General features: G+C 48.9%; 2 protein-coding genes across 4 annotated transcripts in view; one reads left to right on the top strand and one right to left on the bottom strand.

Annotated features, from left to right (window-relative positions):
• The window catches only part of KIAA0586 (KIAA0586 ortholog), a 145,513-nt gene extending 125,870 nt beyond the window's left edge, over positions 1–19,643 (bottom strand). The window contains exons 1-9 of the mRNA XM_015423372.1: positions 19,606–19,643; positions 18,033–18,379; positions 16,185–16,243; positions 14,580–14,646; positions 12,285–12,354; positions 10,481–10,646; positions 7,027–7,263; positions 5,699–5,864; positions 1,988–2,176 (exon numbers count right to left, since the gene is read on the bottom strand). Of these exons, the coding sequence (XP_015278858.1) occupies positions 1,988–2,176; positions 5,699–5,864; positions 7,027–7,263; positions 10,481–10,646; positions 12,285–12,354; positions 14,580–14,646; positions 16,185–16,243; positions 18,033–18,345 (1,267 nt within the window). The 5' untranslated portion in view covers positions 18,346–18,379; positions 19,606–19,643. The remainder of the gene's footprint in view (positions 1–1,987; positions 2,177–5,698; positions 5,865–7,026; positions 7,264–10,480; positions 10,647–12,284; positions 12,355–14,579; positions 14,647–16,184; positions 16,244–18,032; positions 18,380–19,605) is intronic.
• A 311-nt stretch (positions 19,644–19,954) lies between these two features.
• Positions 19,955–24,461, top strand: part of TIMM9 (translocase of inner mitochondrial membrane 9 homolog (yeast)) — an 8,698-nt gene continuing 4,191 nt past the window's right edge. Inside the window, exons 1-2 of one of the 3 annotated variants that reach the window (XM_015423375.1) lie at positions 19,955–20,004; positions 23,664–23,733. In XM_015423375.1, coding sequence (XP_015278861.1) covers positions 23,695–23,733 — 39 coding nt within the window. In that variant the 5' untranslated portion in view covers positions 19,955–20,004; positions 23,664–23,694. Of the gene's footprint in view, positions 20,005–20,063; positions 20,151–23,663; positions 23,734–24,461 lie in introns of those variants that run through there. The other 2 variants (XM_015423376.1, XM_015423374.1) reach the window with 2 other exon arrangements.

Raw genomic sequence — 24,461 nt, 5'->3', positions numbered from 1 at the left:
TCTGAGACTCCTTTGGGTAGTGAAGGGCGGGGTATAAATCCAATCTCTTCTTCTTCTTCTTCTACCTCACAGGGTGTCTGTTATGGGGAGGGGAAGGGAAAGGAGTTTGTGAGCCGCTCTGAGACACCTTCGGGTAGTGAAGGGCGGGGTATAGATCCAATCTCTTCTTCTTTTTCTTCTTGGCGGCATCCTACTGCTCCATTCAGCTAATGGCGGTCCCTTCCTCTGGTGCACAGAACACCTCTTGTTTTGTTTTTTGGGGGTTTTTTTTGTATTTTATATATACGTATGTATGTGCACGCGCACATGTGAATGTCTGTGCACCTGGAAGTCACGGCCACCTCTGGCGACTGCCCCCTACTGGGGGCCTGGAGGATATTCAGAAAGGTGGCTGAATAGTCCGCCTCGAGTCTCAGTGAGAAAGGAACATAATAAATGACATAAATTAAAGTAAATAAAATCAACTCCCCCCCCCCCGGCACAATTCCTAGGCACTAGAATTTCACACCACAAATCTGCTGAAGGCTGAATGGTCCTCTAACTTCTATCACAGAAACTGGGGGGGGGGGGGTTGGATTTATACCCCGCCCTTCACTCGGAGCCTCAGAGTGGCTTACAATCTCCTTCCCTTCCTCTCCCCGCCACGGACACCCTGTGAGGTAGGTGGGGCTGAGGGAGCTCTTTCGAGGACTGCCCTTGAGGGAACAGCTCTGAGAGAACTTGTGACTGATCCAAGGTCACCCAGCTGGCTTGACATGGAGGAGTGGGGACTCAAACTCAGTTCTCCCAGATTAGAGTCCGCCACTGTTAACCACTACACCAAACAGTGATAAGAGGGGGAAAGCTGGGTTTTGGTCAGAGGGCTCTGGAGAAGGTATGGCTCAGAGGCCTGCGAGCCACTACAAGTCAGAATATACAAAAGCTTGTCTAAACAGATCAATGGTGTAAGACAGCTCCATAGTTTTATATAGCATGACAGTATTTAATTCCCACTGATTTTTTTTTTTTTTTAAGTTGCATCTCTCTCGGATTTTTCCGGACTTTGCTATTTCTGGCCCCCAAGCAATCGTCCAATTTCAGGTCAGCAACATGTCCCCAAACTGTCGCTGCGGCCCCATCCGAGGCTCTTGGGATAGGGTGGGCTATCAAATAGTAAGAATGTCGCTCAAAAAAAAAAGGCTGGAGGATAACATTGCACAGGGAGCCCAGTAGGTCTACGGCTTCAAAAGGAAAAGCGCAGCATTTATTATTTCAAGATGGGTGACTGTGTCAAGTCTGTCTGCAGCGGTAGAAAACAGCAAGAGTCCAGTCGCGCCTTAAAGACTAACAAGATTCGTGGCAGGGGAGGACCTTTTGTGAGTCGCGGCTCGCTTCTTCAGATATTTATTTATGTAATCCGTTTGTACCTAGCCTTTCTCCCCAAGGGGGACCCAAAGCGGCTTATGTCCGTCTTCTCTCCTCCATTTTACCGTCAAAACAACTCTGTGAGGTAGGTCAGGCTGAGAGAGTCTGACTGGCCCAAGGTCACCTGGCCAGCTTCTGTGGCACAAGTGGGAATTCGAACCCAGGTCTCCCAGATACTAGTATGACACCCTTAACTATTACACCAGACCGGCTCTCAAGTGGTGGATCGGGCCATGGTAGCCCACGGGCATGGCCACAACAAACAGGGAAGAAAAGAAGAAGAAGAAGAAGAGGAGAGGAGATTGAATTTATACCCCGCCCTTCACTACCCGAAGGAGTCTCAGAGCGGCTTACAAACCCTTCCCCTCCCCACAACAGACACCCTGTGAGGCAGGTGGGGCTGAGAGAGCTCTTGACAGAAACTGCTCTTTTTCAAGAGCAGCCCTTATCAGAGCTACGGCTTGCCCAAGGTCATCCAGCCAGGTGCAAGTGGAGGAGGAGTGAGGAATCAAACCCGGTTCTCCCAGATCTCTCTCTTACTTAACCACAACACCCAGCTTTTGAACCCTCCTCCCTGTCTTACCTGGAGCCTCTTTATCAGGCGACCTGAGCACGTTTTCTTTTTGTCCAACCGGCTGCTCTCGCTTGGCCATTTTGTGAGAGATTTTGGCGTCTTTCGATACGGGCACGGGAGCGTACCGCCGTGGGGCGGGGGTCTTCAGGGGGGACTTCTGCCTCCGGCCGGCGCGATTCCCAAACTGCTGGGAAGAGGCTGAGATTCAGGAGGACAAAAGACAAACACCACGTTAGAGAACGCACACTGAACAGAAACCAGAAATGAAGATGTTGGATTCATCCCAATCGTTTATAGGAAAGGAAAGCCTTTCCGTGCTGGAGAAGAAAGACTTGCCTGTTTGCACCTGGCTAGCTTTTACTTTAGGGAGGGGCCGTGGCTCAGTGGGAGAGCATCTGCTTGGCATGCAGAAAGCCCCAGGTTCAATCCCCGGCATCTCCAGTTAAGAGACCTGGCAGAATATACTACTACGGTCGGGGCCCCAAAATTTACTAACTGTCCCGGGCCCCAGAGACGCAAAACTGGTCGTTACAAGGGCCAGGGCCTTTTCGGTGGCGGCCCCTGCCTGGTGGAACGAGCTCCCGGAGGAGATCCGGGCCCTGCGGGATTTGATGCAGTTCCGCAGGGCCTGTAAGACGGAGCTCTTCCACCAGGCTTTCGAGTAGGGGTCGCCGCCACCGCCACTCCCCCCCCCCGCTATAGTGTCGTTATGGGGGGTGGAAGAGGCCCTAGGAAGGGAACATCTGAACTTGTTAACATCTAAATAAATAGTGAAGCCACTAAATGACCACTGGGAATGCCTGGACATGGTCCGTCATCTTTTCTGGGGTTTTGAAATGGAAGATCATTGAGCACCTTAATTGTATTTGTATCGGATGGTTTTAAATTGTATAATATGTTTTAATATTGGAACAGTATGTTTTATCTGCAAGATTTCTTGCCCTGTAAGCCGCCCTGAGCCCTACGGGGGAGGGCGGGGTATAAATCTGAAAAATAAATAAATAAATAAATAATATGATGGGAAAGACCTCTGCCCGAGACCCTGGAGAGCTGCTGCCAGTCTGAGTAGACAATATTGACTCTGATGGACCCAGGGTCTGATTCAGTACAAGGCAGCTTCATGTGTTCAAGTGGTACTCTCTTTATTGTTCTTATGGCTTGCAGGACTGCCATCCGCATCCCCTGAGGTGGGGGCGTCTGCCAGGGCCCACAGACTGTGGAAGGTCCCACTGCTGCTGACTCCCTACTCACGGATTTCCTCAGATGCCTGGACTCACACCCTTCCACGGCCTGCTCGTGAGTGCTCTTCGTCACTTCTCTTCCCAGCTGCATGTGCTGCTGGAGAAGGGCCTGTGGGTGCTGCACAAAGCTCTGGCATCCCTGGTGACCACGGCAGAGGCACTCTGGCTGCACCCACCACCCAGCCCTACTAGGGCAAGGGGCATATGCAGGTGTAAGAGCAGGAGAGAAGCCACGCTGGAACAGGACAAAGGCCCACCCAGTCCAAAACAGTGGCCCAAACCTAGGTGCCATCAGGAGGTCAACCAGTGGGGCCAAAACTCCAGGAGCCTTCCCACTCTTGCCCCCCCCAAGCAGCAAGAACACAGAGCATGACTGTCCCAAACATCAGAGAAGCCATGCTGGAGCAGGCCAGTGGCCCCTCCAGTCCAACATTCTGTGTCACACAGTGGTCAAAACCCAGGGGCCATCAGGAGGTCCACCAGCAGGGCCAGAACTCCAGAAGCCCTCCCACTGTTGCCCCCTCCCAAGCACCAAGAAGACAGAGCATCACTGCCCCAGACATAAGAACATAAGAGAAGCCATGTTGGATCAGGCCAATGGCCCATCCAGTCCAAACACTCTGGGTCACACAGTGGCCAAAACCCAGGGGCCATCAGGAGGTCCAACAGCGGGGCCAGAACTCCAGAAGCCCTCCCACTGTTGCCCCCCAAGCACCAAGAAAACAGAGCATCACTGCTCAGGACACAAGAACATAGGAGAAGTCATGCTGGATTAGGCCAGTGGCCCACCCAGTCCAACATTCTGTGTCACACAGTGGCCAAAAGAACCCCAGGTGCCATCAGGAGATCCACCAATGGGGCCAGAACTCCAGGAGCCCTCCCACGTGTCCCTCCAAGCACCAAGAACACAGAGCATGACTGTCCCAAACATAAGAGAAGCCATGCTGGAGCAGGCCAGTGGCCCATCCAGTCCAACAGTCTGTGTCACACAGTGGCCAAAAGAACCCCAGGTGCCATCAGGAGATCCACCAATGGGGCCAGAACTCCAGAAGCCCTCCCACTGTTGCCCCCCAAGCACCAAGAATACAGAGCATCCCTGCCCCAGACAGTGTTTCATCTAGAGCTTGTGGTTGCCACTGATGGACAGTGTGGACAGTTGTGAGTGGGAGAGCTTGTGAGTGGGCAGAGGAAGGATGCACAGGAAGGTGGGGCACACAGGTTGGAGAGCAAGAAGGGGGACCTAGTAGTGGACACAGGGGGGGGCCCTGAACACTGCCCAGGGCCTCCCCGAATCTACAACCACCCCTGATGGTTTGGGCCAGCTATGAATGTGCTCAACTCGAATTAGAGCTGTTGCGCTCCCCTGTGACCGCTGCTACCCAAGGAGGGGCATGAATTTGTGAATCACAGTGCAGAGAAGATGGGAACAAGCTCTCAGCCTCAACTTAGAAGCTCGGACCTCAATCCTCCAATCAGCGTAACATAAACATTCGGTCTCTATCACACTAGCCCTAAACACGGCGCACGAAGGCTCATGTGGTCCACCAAAGTAACCACAGACTAATGAATAAACATAGAGTTTACATAGTAAATATAGTTAATAGCCAGGATTGTCATGTTATATTTATAAATTATACTCTTCCAATGGTTCTAATTCTTATCTTGTTGTAATCAATACCACCCCGTTTTTCCTGGTTATGTTTATCGTGTTATGTGCATTGTAAAAAAGTATAAAAACAAAACTAAAAAAAAAAAGAGAACATCATAAAAAACGTAGCTGAGCAGCAGAGCATAAGGATCCAAAACTTCAATCCCCAGCATCCCCAGTTAAAAGGACCAGATAGGAGGTGATGGGAAAGACCTCTCGCCTGAGTCCCTGGAGAGCTGCTGCCAGTCTGGGTAGATAATACTGACTCTGATGGACCAATTGGTCTGATCCAGTAGAAGGCAGCTTCACACGTGTTCATTCGTGGTTCTTTCTTTTGTACTCACGATAGCCCTTTGAGGTAGGTACAGCTGAGAAAGGGAGAATGACTGACCCAAGAGCAGGTGGAGGACCTCCCGTTACACCGTTCCCAAGTCTGTCTTAAGCTAGGATCATTATAAGGCAGCTTCATGTATTCTTTTTTTGGGGGGAGGGGATGCGACTCAACGGTAGACCATTTGTTCGGCACACAGAAGGTCCCAAGTTCAATCCCCAGCATCTCCAGTTAAAAGAGGCAGGTAGCTGGTGATGTGAAAGACCTCTGTCTGAGACCCTGGAGAGCAGCTGCCAGTCTGAGTAGACAATACAGATCTTGACGGACCACAGATTTGGTTTCAGTATAACACGGCTATATGCGTATCCATGGCCTTTTGACTCAGTAACAGATTGGATACAAGTGTAAAAAAACTGAGCAACATTCTGGGCTCTTTTACAGGTTGTGCATACATTTGAGGTGGTACTTTTAAAAAAAAAAAAAACCCAGACATCTCTCACCTTGCGCATTCCATGGATTTGTAGAGAATAAATCCCGTTGACGAGGCGATATCGGGTTGCCGAGGGGCCTGCCTGCATTCACTGCAGGTGCTGCTGCCGTTTGAGAAGGTGGGACGTTGCCGGCTTGAAAGCCACCCGAGTTCAGCGCCGAGTTGATTAAATGGGTCTGGGGGGGAAAAGGGTTACAGTGAATGGGGAAACCGCCGCACAGCTAAAAACTGTCATTTTCAGAAATACAGGAAATATGTGAAGCTGCCTTATACTGAATCACAAACTAAAAAGGTTAGTCAAGAATGGAAGAGGGCCAACTCTAAAAATCTAATTATGAAACATACAAAAATATACATGTATTTATTAAATGATAAGGGATGATAGGGAAATTGCTGAGAAGCTAAATGCATTTTTTGCCTCTGTCTTCACTGTGGAAGATGAGAAGTGCTTGCCCACTCCAGAACCACTGATTTCAGGAGGGGTGTTGAAAGACCTGAGTCAGATTGAGGTGACGAGAGAGGAGGTCCTAAAACTGATAGACAACTTAAAAACTGATAAATCACCAGGCCCAGATGGCATACATCCGAGAGTTCTGAAAGAACTCAAATGTGAACTTGTGGATCTCCTGACAAAGATATGTAATCTTTCCTTAAAATCTGCCTCCATTCCTGAGGATTGGAAGGTAGCTAATGTCACTCCCATCTTTAAAAAGGGTTCCAGAGATCCAGGAAATTACAGGCCAGTCAGTCTGACGTCGATACCGGGTAAATTGGTGGAAACCATTATTAAGGAAAGAATTAGTAGGCACATAGATGAACAAAACCTATTGAGGCAGGGAAGATCTTCCCCAGTGGTTAAACTTTGGAACAATTGTTTTCTGGTCTTTATCTCATATTTTGTATATGTATGATTGTATATATGTTTACATATTAGCCAACATGTTCTATTTGCATTAGACCTCTGAGGAAGGCCTGTGTAGGCCGAAACGCGTTAGGTCTATTTTATCAGCCTTTGTATTTTTATATTTGTCTATGAGGTATGAATGGGCCCTTATTTGTTATTTTAATTTGTGTTTAAGAACATAAGAGACACCAATGTTGGATCAGGCCAAAGGCCCATCCAGTCCAACACTCTGTGTCACACAGTGGCCAGAAATACCAGTGCCATCAGGAGGTCCACCAGTGGGGCCAGGACACTAGAAGCCCTCCCACTGTTGGCCTCTCCCAAGCACCGAGAAGACAGAGCATCCCTTGCCCCAGAGCCCCTATCTATACCTTGTGGCTAATAGCCACTGATCAGACAAACACAGCACAGGCTCCCGTCTTGGAGGCCTGTACCTGAATGTTCATTTGCTGCTGTTGCAGCGTTTCCAGATGCTGAAGCCGCTGCTCCATGAAGACAGCCATCTGCTTCTCCACCTCGTCGACTCTGTGACGGGAGGGAGGCCCCTCCAGCGGCTGGGCCTTGGAGGCGGCTTGCTGCTCGGCGACCCGCTGCAGCTGCCTGTCCGTCTCTTGTAACTTATTCAGGAACTCAGAGACGGAGTTCACTTTGGCTTCCAAGTCGCTCTGGACCTGGAGGCAAAAAAAGATAAGCAATTATTGAAATGCTGAGGAGCTGAGGAGGCCAGGCCCTCCTCTCCTTCTTGGGAGGTCTTCGAACAGAGGCTGGATGGCCACCTGACAGCAATGCTGATTCTGTGAACTTCGGCAGATCACGAGAAGGGAGGGCAGGAAGGGTTGCCTCAGTGCTTAGTTCTCCTGGCCCTTTCTGACACGCCCAGGGAAATGCTGGTCTGTGGCAATAGGAAAATCTCTGCGAGGCACACCCGGAGAGGCTCCTGTTGTCACAGGGAGGGCTCCTGTTTTCACAAGGAGTCACAGTGAGATTGGCAACGGGAGATTGGCAAGCAAGGCACATTCTTAGCTGCGTCTGCATAAGTCTGTTGTTTTACTAAAGAGTACAATGAATTGCTGAGAGCACACAAGCGTTGCAACATTCGAGGGTAATCTTGCCTGTGAAAAATACATAGTGTGATTTTTGCATAGAGGCCACTAACTGTAACATGTTCTCACTGTGCCTTGTGTGAGCTGTTTGATTCTAATAAAGACGCTGCGGTGAGCCTGTCAGTGGAGAGTTTGGTACAGAGAGAGACAGACAGACAGAGCCTGATCAGCTTCTAGAAATCTCTGTGTGCTGTGTCGTTCTTGAACCCTACAAAAGTCAACACTGGTCGCCACGTTGGGGTCAGGAAGCCATTGTTCTCCAGGCCAGTTTGGCCGGGGATCCTGGAGGGATTTTTTTGCCATCTTCTGGGCATGGAGCAGAGGTCACTGGCAGTGCTCCCTCTAAGGTGAGTTAGTGTGAGCCAGCTCACCGTTTTTTAGCCTCCGGCTCACACATTTTTGTCTCAGCTCAGGAAGGGATGGCTCCAGAGCAAACTAATTGATGCAGGAGCCAAATCGCTCGCTCACAGCTTTAACGCCAGTAGCTCATAGAGTAAAATATTTGCTCACAAGACTCCACGGCTTAGAGGGAGCCTTGGTCACTGGGTGTGTGCGGGAGGAAGGTATTTGTGAATCTCCTGCATTGTGCGGGGGGTTGGACTCGGTGACCCTGGAGGTCCTTTCCAACCCTACGATTCTATCATTCCTTAAGAACATAAGAGATGCCAATGTTGGATCAGGCCAAAGGCCCATCCAGTCCAACACTCTGTGTCACACAGTGGCCAGAAATACCAGGTGCCAGCAGGAGGTCCACTAGTGGGGCCAGGACATTTGAAGCCATCCCACTGTTGACCCCCCCAAGCACCAAGATGACAGAGCATCACTTGCCCCAGAGCCCCTATCTATACCTTGTGGCTAATAGCCACTGATGGACCTCTGCTCCATATGCTTATCTAATTCCCTTTTGAAGTTGTCCATGCTTGTAGCCGCCACCACTTCCTGTGGCAGTGAATTCCAAGTGTTAATCCCTCTTTGGGTGAAGAAGTACTTCCTTTTATCCGTTCTAACCCGACTGCTCAGCAATTTCATGGAGTGCCCACGGGTTCTTGTATTGTGAGAAAGGGAGAAAAGTACCTCTTTCTCTACCTGCTCTTTCCCATGCATAATCTTATAAACCTCAATCATGTCACCCCTCAGTCGTCGTTTCTCCAAGCTAAAGAGCCCTAAGCGCCTTAACCTTTCCTCATAGGGAAAGTGTTCCAACCCTTTTATCATTCGAGTTGCCCTTTTCTGCACTTTTTCCAAAGCTATAATATCCTTTTTAAGGTGTGGTGACCAACCTTCTCCTTCCTAACCAAAGCTGACTGGATGAAAGCAAAGGGAGGGGGGGGGTAATGCAAAGGGATTGAAAATTAAACGGCTGATACTAGTGATGCCCCTGTACAAACCTATAGTGGGGCCTCATTTGGAATCCTGTGTACAGCTCTGGTCACCGTATCTCAAAAAGGACATCGCAGAGCTGGAGAGAGTACAGAGGAGGGCAACCAAGATGATTTGGGAGCTGGAGAACCTTCCCTGTGAGAAAAGGCAGAAGAGTCTGGGACTTCTCAGTTCAGAAAAGAGATGACTAAGGGGGGACAGGATAGAGGCTTATAAAATTATGCATGGGGGGGGAGAGAGTGGACAGAGAGAACTTTTTCTCCCTCTCCCGAAAGACTAGAACTTGAGAGCATCAAATGAAGCTGATGGGCAGTAGGTTCAGGATGGACAAAAGGAAATACTTTGCTACACAGCAAGCAATTATAACCTGGAATTCAGAGGATATAGTGAGGGCCACAAGCACAGAATGCTTTAAAAGGTGATTACACAGATTCACAGAGGATAGGTCTATCAGTGGCTACGAGTCATGGTAACTAAAGGGAATCTCCAGAACCAAAGGCAGTAAACCTCGGAATCCCAGAGCCAGGAGGCAACATCAGGGAAGGTCTCGGCCTCTGTGCCCTGTTGTTGGTCCTCCAGAGGAACGTAAGAGCCCTGCTAAATCAGACCAATGTTCATTTAGTTCAGCATTCTGTCTCACGCAGTGGCCAACCAGCTCCTCTTCTTTACACAGAATTCACTGCCAGAGGATATAGTGATGGCCACAAGCACAGACCCACAAGCAGGGCTATTTTTGGGCAGGAACGCACAGGAACGGAGTTCCGGCTGGCTCCCAAGTTGGCCACGCCCAGCAGGAACTCATTAGCATAATAGGCCTCACCCAACAGCAGAAACTCATTAGGATTGGCTACATTAGGGGTGTGTGGCCTAACATGCAAAGGAGTTCCTGCTACAAACAAGCCCTGGGTTTTGGCAACAAACAAGGTAAAGAGAATAAGAAGCAAAAGGTGGGTGTGGCTGGATGACCACACTTCTGGTAACATGGGGGTGTGGCCTAATATGCCAATGAGCTGTGCTGTCAGGGGTGTGACCTAATATGCTAATAGGTTTCTGCTGTTGGGTGTGGCCTATTATGCTAATACGTTCCTGCTGGGCTTTTTCCACAAAAAAAGCCCTGCACAAGTATAGAGGAATTTGCATCCGCAGGTGTGTAAACAATTTGTATTTCTGTCTTAGTACTTGCATGGCTTGATTTTTGCATGTGCGCAAAAACGACGTGCCTGACAAACCCCACACCACCATGCCAAGTTCTGCAGCACGCCAGCTAAAGTTCCATCTAAGTTGCACGATCGGTTCCAGGTGCTGGATCTGGGTTTCTGGAAAGCAAAGCCAGCTTTCTCTTTTAGCACATACGTGCTTTCATGGTTCCAACTTGAAGAGGACCGTCCAAAAACCAGTCCCTTACTTTGAGAAGCGGAGCGGCAGACGCAATGGCCGCTGCGGTCGCCGCTGCGATGGTTGTCGCCGTATCCATCTCGCCGTGCGCAGACTTGGCCCTGTCTTTCTGGTCCTGGCAAGCGTTATCGAGAAGTTGCACTTTGACCTCTTTAAATACAGGAACGTTCTGAATTCTACAGACACAAGAGGAATGCACGGATTTTTTAAAAAAATCTCTTTTTAGAGGCAATCCCCACCCCCGCAATTTCTCGCTAAAGGAGGCACTTTCTTTTAAATCACATTTTTATTGGAAGTTTATTTTATTGATTTTATTGATTAGGCTTTTATCCCGCCCTCCCCCCGCCAAGGCCTTTTTTAAAAAGGCAATTAAAAAGTAGAGAAAACAGGGGAAAAGAGAAAAAAAAGAAATATAAGGAAAGGCTTCTGATTTTCCCTGCGGCAAATACAAGTGTGATTACCAAATCATCTCTTACTCTATGGGTACAAGGAAAAGCTCTCTCTTTTTTCTACTAATTTTCTTGTAATCATCAAACCACAAATCATCAATTCATTTATGTTTCATGCTGAAAGTCTCTAAGGGGTTTCCAGTCAACAATAAACGTCGTTATTGTCATTTCAAAGGAGCCACTTTCAATAAACTCCTTATAGAATCATAGAATGTTAGAGTTGGAAGGGACCTTGCAGGTCATCTAGTCCAACCCATGCACTCTGCAGGAGCACAGCCGAAAGATAGCCCTACAAAATACCCGAAAGATGGTCGTCCAGCCTCCACTTGAAAACGTCCAGCGAAGGAGCCTCCACCACCTTCCGAGGCAGTCTGTCCCACTGCTCAACCACTCTTACAGTTAGGAAGCTTCTCCTGATATTTAGCCGGTAACGACTCCCTTGTAATTTCCGCCCATTAGATCTAGTCTTGCAGTCCGGAGCAAGAGAGAATAGATCCTCTTCATCTTCTACATGACAGCCCTTCAGATACTTGAAGACTGCAAATCATGTCCCCTCCCAGGCTAAACATACCCAACTCTTTCAGCCTTTCCTCATAAGACTCGGATTCCAACCCTCTCACCAACCAGCTGCTGTCAAGCCAAGTCCCTCCCATTCTATATCTGTGCCTTCGATTTTTTGTACCTAAGTGTAGGACTTTGCACTCCTCTCTATTGAAATTCATTTTATTTGTCTCAGCCCACTGTTCCAGCCTATCTAGAGTCAAACACCATCAGATCAGTACCACTCATTTTTATTTGTTTGCTGGTTTGTTTATCAGGTCTTTAGTCTGCCCTCCCCAAAGCAGGGTCAGGGTGGATCACAACAAGACAGAGTCGGAGACTCGTTACAATAAAACGACATGACATTACAATCATGACATTACGTTACAAGCAGCCCTGAGCCTTCGGGGAGGGCGGGATATAAATCCAAAGAATAAAATAAATAAATAAATAAAAATCATTAAAACAGTAACATTCATGGCGTAGCAGCAATTACATTAAAAAACCCCTGTTAGGGCCACGTAGATGAGATCAACAGGTACTTCAGTAGATTGGGAACTAGAGCAGGGAGGCCAAGTGAGACGGACGCCCGCCGTCTCACTCAAAGGCCTGGCGGAACAGCTCCGTTTTACAGGCCTTAGCGGGATAAAAGAACTAGTACATTCTGTGGGTGGGCAGCAGTCCAGATTTATGAGAGCAAAATGGATGCAAAAATCTCCCTCGAGGACAAGTTGGTTAAGCTTTCTCATTTTCTCCAGCCAGCTTGGATTGCATACAGGGTAGCTCTCCCCCAGAGTAGCTCTCCTTTCGAACACTGGCACTTACCTCTGCTTGAATACAGCTCTTACAGCCTCCTTTTGTCCGGCATCATACTGGGAAATAAAAATGTCCGTCGCTGTAAAACAAAAACCCAGAACAGACTTGACTATCTTATTTAATTTAATGATGCTATAGGTCTGCCTTTACAGGTTAGGAGCGCTGACTGTAATCTGGGAGAACCGGGTTTGATTCCCCACTCCTCCACTTGCACCTGCTGGATGACCTTGGGCAAGCCGTAGTTCTGGCACGGCTGTTTTTTGGGTTTTTTTTTTTAAAAAAGAGCAGTTTCTGTCAGAGCTCTCTCGGCCCCGCCTACCTCACAGGGTGTCTGCTGTGGGGAGGGGAAGGGAAAGGAGATTGTAAACCACTCTGAGAGTCCTTTGGGCAGTGAAGGGCGGGGTATAAATCCAATCTCTTTTTCTTCTTCTTCAAGAGCAGTTTCTGTCAGAGCTCTCTCAGCCCCACCTGCCTCCCAGGGTGTCTGCTGTGGGGAGGGGAAGGAAAAGGAGATGGAAAGCCGCTCTGAGACTCCTTCAGGTAGTGAAGGGTTGGGTATAAATCCAATCTCTTCTTCCTCTTCAAAAACTATGTTTTACAGGAGCAGAACATAAGAACATAAGAGACGCCAATATTGGATCAGGCCAAAGGCCCATCCCGTCCAACACTCTGTATCACACAGTGGCCAGAAATACCAGTGCCATCAGGAGGTCCACCAGTGGGGCCAGGACACTAGAAGCCCTCCCATTGTTGGCCCCCCCCCAAGTACCAAGATGACAGAGCATCACTTGCCCCAGAGTCCCTATCTATACCTTGTGGCTAATAGCCACTGATGGACCTCTGCTCCATATGCTTATCTAATTCCCTTTTGAAGCTGTCCATGCTTGTAGCTGCCACCACTTCCTGTGGCAGTGAATTCCAAGTGTTAATCACTCTTCGGGTGAAGAAGTACTTCCTCTTATCCGTTCTAACCCGACCGCTCAGCAATTTCATGGAGTGCCCACGAGTTCTTGTATTGTGAGAAAGGGAGAAAAGCACCTCTTTCTCTACCTGCTCTTTCTAGAACTAGTGAGATAAGGTGGACAGGCCCAAGACTGTCTCACTCCTTACCTTGTCGTGGGTCAGACATGCTGGGAAGGGTAGGAAGATTCAGAATTAACAGCACAAATCCCAAACGCTTAAGTAAGTGAAGAGTGCCGTCGATTTGCAACCGACTTATGGGGACCCCTCAAGCGGTTTTTAAGACAAGAGATGAGCACAGGTGCATTTGCCATCACCTGCCTCTGCAATATCTTCCTTGGTGGTTCCCCATTCAAGTACCCACCCTGCTTGGCTTCCGAGCTCTGACAAGACACATCTGGTTTGGAGTATTAGGGCTGCTACTAACTTGGTGCTTACACTTTAAAAAAAAAAGCCACTTCTGTCCATTTCAGAGTTAATTAAACAATACCTTGACAAACGCAACACCTGGAAGAAATGTTGCCCTGTGTTGGTACTCAGAGACAGCACAAGCGGGAAAATGTTGAATGAGGTTCTCGTCAAAGAGGGAACGTTTCATGTTCCTCAGCAATCCTAAAATGCTGTACAATTGTATGAAATCACAGCGTGGTGATGCATATATGCACATTACAATCAGATGCATCCCTATTCCCATACTGGTGATGTGCCCTACCCTCTGTCCCTTCCCCACAATGTTTATATGCCATTTCTGTTTCTTCGGCATAGATCCCTTATACGCGTCCTCCTTCTGTTCATCTCACTTCATCTATTCCTCGTTTCCAGTTAATCAAAGTTAATCGTTAGATCTTCTTCCTTTTTTAGTCCTTCTTAGGGCTGAGAGAGCTCTTTTCAGAACTGCTCTTTCAAGGACAGCTCTTGTCAGAACTATGGCTTGCCCAAGGTCATCCAGCAGCTGCAAGTGGAGGAGTGGGGAATCAAACCCGGTTCTCCCAGATTAGAGTCCGCACACGTAACTACTACACCAAACCACTACACCAAACATAAGAACATAAGAGAGGCCATGTTGGATCAGGCCAGTGGCCCATCCAGTCCAACACTCTGTGTCACACAGTGGACAAAACCCAGGTGCCATCAGGAGATCCACCAGTGGGGCCAGAACTCCAGAAGCCCTCCCACTCTTGCCCCCCCCCCAAGCACCAAGAAGACAGAGCTCCCCAGACAGTGTGTTCTACCTATACCTTGCGGCTAGCAGCCACTGATGGACCTCTGCTCTACTCAGTCAATCAACTCTTGTCGCAAAACTGATCCAAAGACAAATAAAAGCAGGTTCTTAAGTTAAAGTACCTTTTTGTTTGTTCCCATCTCCTATAGCTTGCAAAGGAAGAGGTACTGAAGCTTCAGATGAACATTCCTGTGGGGGGAGAAACAGTGAAATGAGCTTCTGTCCTATAAATTAAAAACATTTGTACGAGTAGTTGATTCTCAAGGAACAGGGAGTACCAGTGTTAAATAGCGATGTAAAACATTAAATGTTTAAACAATAAGGATTTGTTTACCATGTATATCTTACTGTGAACATTTACACAGTTTCCAAGGCTTGGAAAACTGGCAAAAGGTTACCGTGCACTGCAAGACCATCTCTTTTCCAGTAAATTTTGTTGGACCCCTGTTTTTTAATGTCTGTTTGTATGTTTGTATTGAATTATTGTATATTTACTTTTAAAATATTTTTAATGTCGAAATGTTTGATGCTCACTTCCTTGGGGGCCCTATTTAGGTGGAAAGATGGCACAGAAATGTTTTAAACGAGACATATGAGAGCCAGCGTGGTGCAGTGGTTAAAGCGTTGGACTGGGATCTGGGGAAACCAAGTTCAAAATCCCCACTCGTGCCACGGGAACTTGCTGGGCGACCTTGGGCCAGTCACACACTCTCAGAATAACCTACCTCACAGGGTTGTTGTGAGGACCGGAGGAGGAGAGGAGAACGACATAAGCTGCTTTGGGTACCCCATTGGGGAGAAAGGTGGGATATGAATAAAATGCATAAAATAAAATAAATACGGGCTTTGCTGTTCATCTGCGGGACAAGACTAACACTGGAGCATTTTAACATGTTCCTTTTTCTTGACTATTGAGCTTACTTAGGAGCCTTTGATGAGGAACTTTATCAAATGTTTTCTGGAAGTCAATGTAAACAACATCTATTGGGTCCCCCTTGTCCACATTTGTTCACTCCCTCAAAAAACACTAACAGGTTAGTGAGACAAGATCTTCCCTTACAGAACCCACGCTGAGTCTGCCTCAATAGTTTTTGTTCATCAATGTGCCTACTAACTCTTTCCTTAATAATAGTTTCTAACTTACCCGGTATTGACGTCAGACTGACAGGCCTGTAATTTCCCAGATCTCCTCTGGAACCCTTTTTTAATTGGTGATGTGAAAGTTCTCAGCCTGAGACCCTGGAGAGCTGCTGCCAGTCTGCCTAGTCCTTTTACTTGGAGATGCTGGGGACTGAACCCAGGACCTTCTGCATGCCAAGCAGATGCTCTGCCACTGAGCCATGGGCCCGGCCTAACTGCTGTTACTGACCACCTGCACAAGGTTTGGTGAGTCCCCTGGGAGAGGCATTTTGCAGTTGTGGAACAACCCCCAAGCAGGATGTTCCACCTGCCCCTGCTGGTCACGCTTGGTCTTAGTCTGCTGATCTTAGAGATTTCGTTAGATCATGGGGAGGGAGGACGTGTCTTTTGGCAAAGCATAAGCAAAGGCAGACAGTCAATCTTCAGGTACTCGGGTCCCTAAGACTGCAATCCTCAACAGAGTGACACCCTTCCAGCTCCGCTTAAAAAGATGTAAATCTGCTTAGGACTGGCACTGCGAGATGGGGAAAACTAACATGTGATGTATCCTTGGGAGGCTGAACACAGAATAACTGAGGGTGCTTTACCTCTTTTTCACCGGAGGGTAGCTGCTCTGAGCTTCTGCTGGCATGCGTGCATACAGCACCTAGAACAAGAAAGACAATGGTGCTATACAACTAGTTGAGAACCAGTTTAACGTAGTGGTTAAGAGCGGTGGACTCTAATCTGGAGAACCAGGTTTTCACTCCTCGATGTGAAGCCTGCTAGGTGACTTAGGGCCAGGGCCAGTTCTCTCAGACTCATCAAGATGAGTAACCGTGTTAGTCTGTCTGTAGCGGTGGAAAAGAGCAAGAGTCCAGGAGCACCTTAAAAACGAACACATTTTGTGGCAGTGGAGGAGCTTTTGTGAGTCACGGCTCACTTCTTCAGATATCTGAAGAAGTGAGCCGTGACTCACAAAAGCTCCTCCACTGCCACAAAATGTGTTCGTTTTTAAGGTGCTCCTGGACTCTTGCTCTTTTCTCCCGCTACAGTTCTCTCAGAACTCTCTCAGAACCCCACCTACCTCACAAGGCGCCTGCTATGGGGAAGGGAAGGCGATTGTAAGCTGCTTTTGAGACTCCTTAAGGTAGAGCTCCTTAAGGAGCTGCGGTGGCTCAAGTGGTTAAAACGCTGAACTGCAGGCTGTGGAAGGTCTGTAGTTCAGCAGTTCTAGACCCGGGTGCCGCGTGACGGAGTGAGCTTCCGTCTCTAGTTCCAGCTCCTGCCAACCTAGAAGTTCAAAAGCAAGAAATTGCAAGTAGATAAATAGGCACCACTTCGGTGGGAAGGTAACAGCGTTCCGTGCGCCTTGGTGTTTAGTCATGTCGGTCACATGACCACGGAAACGTCTTCGGACAGCGCTGGCTCTTCGGCTTTGAAACGGGGATGAGCACCGCAACCCTAGAGTCGGATTCGACTGGCTTTCGAGCAAGGGAAACCTTTACTTTAAGGTAGAGAAAAGTGGGTGTAAAAACCAAGAATTGCCATTGTGACTTGCAATCCTACCCTCCTCCCATAATATGGCTTAATTCTGAGAGAAAACTGTAGAACCCAATTCTGAAAAATGTTTTGCACACAGAAGCCCAAATAACTCCTGCAGGGTAACACTTAACATGCTGGGTAGAGGCCCGGTGCATGTTGCTAGTCTATAGTAGGAGTCTGTCAGCACAATTACAATCCGTCTAGCTAACAGAGTAAGCGTCTTCCAGTTTCCCCGGCACAGAGGCTGAAGTCCTCCCCTGATGTTGCCTTCTGGTACTAGGATAGGATAAAGTTTTATTTACGGCCCAAAGCAAGCAGTTAACATTTGAAACACCACAAACTAGTAGTAAAAAACACCCATGAATAAAGGTTAAAAGGCTTAAGGTACTAGGATTCAGAGGCTGACTGCCTCTGAATGTGGAGGCTCCGTTCAGTCACCATAATTTTCTGTCTAATCTGTCTAATGCCCTTTTAAAGCCATCTGTGCCTGTGGACATCACTACATCCTCCGGCAGCGAATTCCATATTTTAATCACTCATTCTGCAAAGAAGTATTTCCTTGGTTATGGTCCGTAAAGTTAGGCGATAATCCCAGATAAAACATCACAGATCCTGATGCTAAATAAAGCTATCACAAATCTTGTACGGATGCAGGCGGCGGGACTGCAAGAAGATGAGAAACATATTACAAGCAGTGTTCCCTCTAAGAAGAGTTAGTGTGAGCTAGGTCACAGTTTTTTAGACTCCAGCCCACACATTTTTGTCTCAGCTCAGGAAGGATGGCTCCAGAGCAAACTAATTTATGCAGCAGTGAAACTGCTCGTGCCCCACTTTAATGCCAGTCGCCCACAAAGTAGAATTTTCGCTCACGAGACTCCACAGCTTACAGGGAGCACTGATTACAAGCATACCTTCTGTTGTCGTCCTAGGAGTTGCAGCCGTTGGCTTTTGAGACACAGATCTGTTTGCCGGTAAGGCACGGGGGATATATTCCTCATCCATCAAACCAGAATCTTCTGGGTGACAGGGAGGAGGCACCTCCCGCAGCTTCTTCACTGAAATCCGGATACGTTCTCGAATGGGAGCGGCGGGTTTGCCTCCCGCCGACCGAGAGGGGACTGACGTTGGTTTCATGTGGAAGCTCGTGGAGCGGATGAGGACATCACCGGCAGTCAGGCTAACCAGAGAATCGTCACTCGAGCCAGAATTCGCTTCTGCTTCCATGAACCGTTCGTGAAGCGGTGCTCAGGCCTCGCCTCTGTGGAACGAAGGAAGTGCGACGTTACCAAGCCAGTGTAGCGGTTAGAGAGCTGGACCAGGAACTGGGAGACCCGGGTTCAAATCCCCACTCCGCTATGGAATCTCTCTGGGTAACTTTGGGCCAGTCACACACTATTGACCTAGCCTACCTCACAAGTCTGTTGGGAGGATTAAATGGAGGAGAGGAGAATGATGAAAGCTGCTCTGCGTCTCCATTGGAGAGAAAGGCGGGGGATAAATGAAGTAAATGAACAGAAGAGTGGAGAAAAGAAGCCACAGAACAGAACTGCAGATTATTTCAGTATACAGTCTCCAACAGCAGACAGCCATGGAGAAGGGGCCGTGGCTCAGTGGTAGAATGTCTGCTTGGCATGCAGAAGGTCCCAGGTTCAAACCCCGGCATCGCCACTTAAAAAGCAGGCCCTGACCTGGATAGCCCGGGCAAGCCCGATCTCATCAGATCTTGGAAGCTAAGCAGGGCCGCCCCTGACAAGTACTCAGAAGGGCAACCTCCAAGGAATACCAGGCCCAGGACGCAGAGACAGGTAATACCAAGCCACCTCTCTGAAACGTCCAAGCCCCGCAAGGGAGTTTCCAGAAGTCACCATGGCTTCCAGTTTTGCAAGCACATACAAACAAACACACACAGAAGAACATAAGAGAAGCTAATGTTGGATCAGGCCAATGGCCCATCCAGTCCAACACTCTGTCTGTCACACAGTGGCAAAAATACCAGGTGCCACCAGGAGGTCCACCAGTGGGACCAGGACACTAGAAGCCCCCCCACTGTTGACCCAGAGTTCCTATCTGTACCTTGTGGCTAATCTCTGCTCCATATGTTTATCTAATTCCCTCTTGGAGTTGCCCAGGCTTGTAGCCGCCACCACTTCCTGTGGCAGTGAATTCCATGTGTTAATCACTCTTTGGGTGAAGAAGGACTTCCTCTTATCCATTCTAACCCGACCGCTCAGCAATTTCATGGAGTGCCCACAAGTTCTTGTATTGTGAGAAAGGGAGAAAAGGACCTCTTTCTCTACCTGCTCTACCCTACGCATAATCTTGTCAACCTCGATCATGTCACCCCTCAGCCGTCGTTTCTACAAGCGAAAGAGCCCCAAAGCTCCCTAGAGATAAGCCACAGTGTCCCCCACCCCATCACTAGGTTACCTGAGGCCCTCCTGCTTCTTCCGCCCCACAGCGCGCGCGCCCCCCCCCCCTACGTACCCCTCCCTGAGGTCTGCCCGAACCCCGCCGCACCTGAGCAACCACCCGCCGGAAGTCCGGGTTGGCATGGTAACGGCAGCACCTGCGGTTCACAACGCCCGCCGTTAACAAACTGACAAGTTTGGCCCAACCCCTTCCTGGACCGTGAGGCGAGGCGTGCCTCTGTGCAGCGAGCGCGCACGCGCGGTCAGGCCGCCCTCCTTTCGATTAGAGAGGGAAAGACGGTTCCGCACAGCGTTTCCGGGACTAACGCGCATGCGCCTTAGTTTCTTTTCGCCGTTTCCTGGAATGGTCCTGTTCACTAAAGGTCCGGGTAGAAACAAGTACACCACGGAAGGGTTCCGCTGCAGGCTTAAGTTGCATAAGTCTGTCGTTCGGTCCCGCTGTGGCGGTTCAAAGGTAACTGTGTTTTGGGACGTAGGATGAGCCCTGGTGTGCTTTGTAGATTTGATGGGGGGACTCTTTAGTGTGACGGACCACACGTGGTAGATGGAAAGTAAAGCTATTCGAGGGGTCCACCATCGCCGATTCCTTTCGGGCACAAGGTAGGGGAGACGGGCGAGGGCGTTCGAGGTGCCGGGGGAAGGGTTGTTGCTTGTGGGCAGCGGAGGTCGGAAGGGGAAGGACTAGGGGAGTCTCTGGTTTGGGTAGTGGTTTGGATGTTCTGTTCCCCCCCCCCCCCATTTTCCGTGGCCTTCACTGGCCTTGCTCCGGTGCCTTTAACAGCCTGAGAAGCAAAATGCAAACTGGGGGAGCTTTTCCCGCCTTGAAGGGGTGGAGGGGAGTAACCTTTTTACGTCTCGGGAGTCGGGCTACTGTCAAAGGTGCAGAAGCAAAACCGCTTAAGAAGTGGCAGCCAATCCCGTGGAGAGAAGGGGGGGGGGGGCTCCTAGTTCTGTTCCTTTAGGGTTCGTGATAAGGGCGAATAGGAGGAGGGCAAGCAGGCACCGTGACCTTGGCAGTGTGGTACCGAGTTTACTTCTATTAGGAAATATCACTGGAAGTCTTTGAGCAGCGTCTGGACAAACTTGTCAGGGATACTCTAGGCTAATCCTGCACTAAGCAGGCGGTTGGACTAGATGGCCTGTTTGGCCCCTTCCAACTTTGGGATTCTAGTTGTGGAAAGCCAGTGAGGTTAAAAGACGCCTGCTCCTTGGGAGGAAAGCGATGGCGAACCTAAACAGCATGATAGAAAGTAGAGACATCACCCTGCCAACAAAAGTCCGCATGGTCAAAGCAATGGTATTCCCAGTAGTCGTGTATGGCTGCGAGAGTTGGACTATAAGGAAGGCCGAGCGCCGAAGAATAGATTCTTTTGAACGATGGTGCTGGAAAAGACTCTTGAGAGTCCCTTGGACTGCAAGGAGATCAAATCAATCAACCCTAAAAGAAATCAACCTTGACTGTTCCCTGGAAGGCCAGATAATGAAACTGAAGCTCAAATACTTTGGCCACCAAACGAGAAGGGAGCACTCACTGGAGAAGACCCTGATGCTGGGAAAGATTGAAGGTCAAAGAAGACAGGGACGGCAAAGGATGAGATGGCTAGACAGTGTCATCATCGATGCAATGAACATGAAGTTGAGCCAACTTCAGAGGACGGCGGAAGACAGAAAGGCCTGGCGGGAGCTGGTCCATGGGGTCATGAAGAGTCGGACTCGACTGTGCGACTGAACAACAAGTGAGGTTTACTGTATAGCTAAAAGCAGTGTGGGTTATGGAGACCAACGAGAAAGACCTCTAATAAAAACAGCCCTTTATTATTTATGTAGTGTGATCAACCATGGTAGAGCTGTACAGAGAACAAGCCCTTGCCCCCATGGAGCTTACAATCTAAAATATGAGACAGAAGGGAAGAAAAACCTGTGGCAGTGGGGATAAATGGGGATGGATGGATGCTCATTTATTCCAGTTGGACGTGCTTAAATTTAGCGGTTTTCCTAAAAACAGTTATAGTCTGTCATAAAAGGTAACAGGGAGCTGACCCCTTGATAAGAAAGTAAGACCCCGGAAGCTTAAAATCCCACATCAGCCATGCATTAACTGAATGGCCTGGCTGCACCTTTCAGTTTTTGTACCCCTGGATTTTGAAGGTAGGTATGATATGACTTACTGTGGTGTTCCCCATTACTATCTATGGGTGTGAAAGCTGGAGAAAGCGGAGAGGAGGAAAGTTGATTCATTTGAAATGTGGTGTTGGAGGATAGTTTTATTGATACTGTGGTCTGCCAAAAGGACAAATAAGTGGGTCCTAAATCATATCAAGGAGCTGCGGTGGCTCAAGTGGTTAAGACGCTGAACTGCAGGCTGTAGAAGGTCGGTAGTTCAGCAGTTCGAGACCGAGCTGCCGCATGACGGAGTGAGCTCCCATCTCTAGTTCCAGCTCCTGCCAACCCAGCAGTTCGAAAGCAAGAAATTGCAAGTAGATAAATAGGAACCACTTCGGTGGGAAGGTAACAGCGTTCCGTGTGCCTTGGTGTTTAGTCATGCCGGCCACATGACCACGGAAACGTCTTTGGACAGCGCTGGCTCTTCGGCTTTGAAACGGAGATGAGCACCGCAACCCTAGAGTCGGATTCGACTGGCTTTCGAGCAAGGGAACCTTTACCTTTACCTAAATCACAAGGATTGGGTCAGAGGCCTGGAGGAGAGGCGCGACTTTTAAAGATGATTGGCACACACACACCCCTACATGGTAGACCAGCAGGACTATCTGAAATTCTTTTCCCAGGAGTATGGAGCGGACATTGGGGGGGGGGGATATATGTTATTGCCTGAGGCCAAGTCTCCATCTAGGACCTTGCATATCTGGCTGTTATAAGAGGGCTTTTGCTAGTTCTGAATGAATATTGACTAGCAAACACTTTGTTATTAACGCACAGGGCTGCCAGCTCCATATTGGGAAATACCTGGAGATTTGGGGGGGTGGAGCCTGAAGAGGGGCAGGGTTTGGGAGGGGAGGGGCTTCAGTGGGGTATCATGCCATAGAGTCCACCATCCAAATTAGCCATTTTCTCCAGGTAAACTGATGTCGTTTTCTGGAGATCAGTTGTAACAGGAGATTTCCAGTTACCAACTGTTCATGCGATATCTCTTTGAAGCCGAACATTTAGCTTTATTTGGCTCATAAACAAAAATATACAGGTGGGGCGGGGAGGAAGAGAGCCACTCCCAAATGCTTAGCACTCTTAGGGTGCATTCAGACGGGCATTTATGCCGCTATAGATGCCGGTTGGAATCGGTGTACTTACGGGCGATCACACGGCGAACATCTGCCTTCCGTCCCTAACCGTTGCAAACAGCCTTTAAACCGTTGTATTCTGCTACTAGGTCCCCAAGTGGTGGTATCCTGAGTGCACCGGTTCCAGCCGCATTATCCCCGTCTGATCGCTCCCCGCTGGTGTAGAGCCACTTCCGTTCGGAAGCCCGAGGCTTCCGCTTTTCAGCCATCTTTTTTTTTTTAAGTATGCGATGTGCGCTTGGGCAAAGCTTCACCTTGTCGTTAATATTTTTTTTTTTAAAAAAGGCGCCTAGTGTAAGGCTTTAGACGAGTCCGGGACCTCACGGAGGCCAGTTTCAGAGTAAAAATTTAAAGGGACGTCTTCACTTCAAGGCATGCTTTCCGGGTTGGTTGTTCTGTGCCTGCGCAAAGATCTTCATTATAAGGAAGCCTGCCTATGCGCATGCGCAAATTGTGTAAAAAAAAAAAACACCCGCCAACGCGCTCTGCTGAGCACCTGAAGTGTGGATGGGCATATCACGATGTGCTGCGCAGTCAGGAGGTGAGTGTGATTGCGTTTCTTCCAGATCAAACTGCTCAGGTTCCAACCGGAGCAGTTTATGCTGGCTAAAATGCCCCGACTGAACGCACCCTCACACTCTCAAGGTATTGTTCTCCGAAGGTACTTTTCACTCACTCACTTCATCTCCTCCCCTGCTTCTCCCTCTGAGGACATATAAAAATAAAGAAGGGTTAGACTGTGGGGTATTCTGTTTCAGGTATTTCTATTTCAAGTATTTTTAAAAAATGAATTCTGACCTGGATATCTTCCATTCAGTTTAGGTGGTAGATTGGCAGCGTACTGAAATATGGCCGGGCAAATATCGGAATCCGACCAGATCAAGCAGGTAAGGTACTGCAGATCACAACTGGAAGGTGGGACTTTCTTGCTTTCCCCCTCTTCTGGCAAGCCTGGATAAAATTCCACTAGACACGTCAACAAGGAGGAGGGACTTGGGCAAAATTGCCTCTTTTTTCCTTTTGCACTGGGGGGAGGGGGAGTGTTGTTGGCTTTTCATAGGGTCTAACCCAGGGCTCAAATACTTTGGCCACCCAATGCGAAGGGAGCCCTCACTGGAGAAGACCCTGATGCTGGGAAAGATTGAAGGTCAAAGAAGAAGGGGACGGCAAAGGATGAGATGGTTAGACAGTGTCACAGATGCAACGAACATGAAATTGAGCCAACTCCAGAGGCCGGCAGAAGACAGGAAGGCCTGGCGGGATGTGGTCCATGGGGTCGCGAAGAGTCGGACTTGACTGTGTGACTGAACAACAACAAAAACCCAGGGGTTCCCAACTTTTCCAGCTTTCAGGCGCCTTTGGAGTTCTTACACAGCGTGGTAGGCGCAGAGACAAAATGGCCACCACAAAATAGCTACCGCAAGAGGCGGAGCCAGCAATAAAATGACTGCCGCAGCTTCCCTTCAGTCACACAGTGAAGATCCTTGTGCTGTGGTGGAAGCTGGTGCCAGTTTGGTGTAGTGGTTAAGTGCGCGGACTCTAATCTGGGAGAGCCGGGTTTGATTCCCCACTCCTCCACTTGCACCTGGCTGGATGACCTTGGGCAAGCCGTAGT

This window comes from Gekko japonicus, unplaced genomic scaffold (genome assembly GCF_001447785.1).
Source record: "Gekko japonicus isolate JY-2015 unplaced genomic scaffold, Gekko_japonicus_V1.1 scaffold1720, whole genome shotgun sequence".
NCBI lineage: Eukaryota > Metazoa > Chordata > Lepidosauria > Squamata > Gekkonidae > Gekko > Gekko japonicus.
Note: the sequence above shows the minus strand (reverse complement) of the source record. Positions and strands in the feature narration are given on the sequence as shown.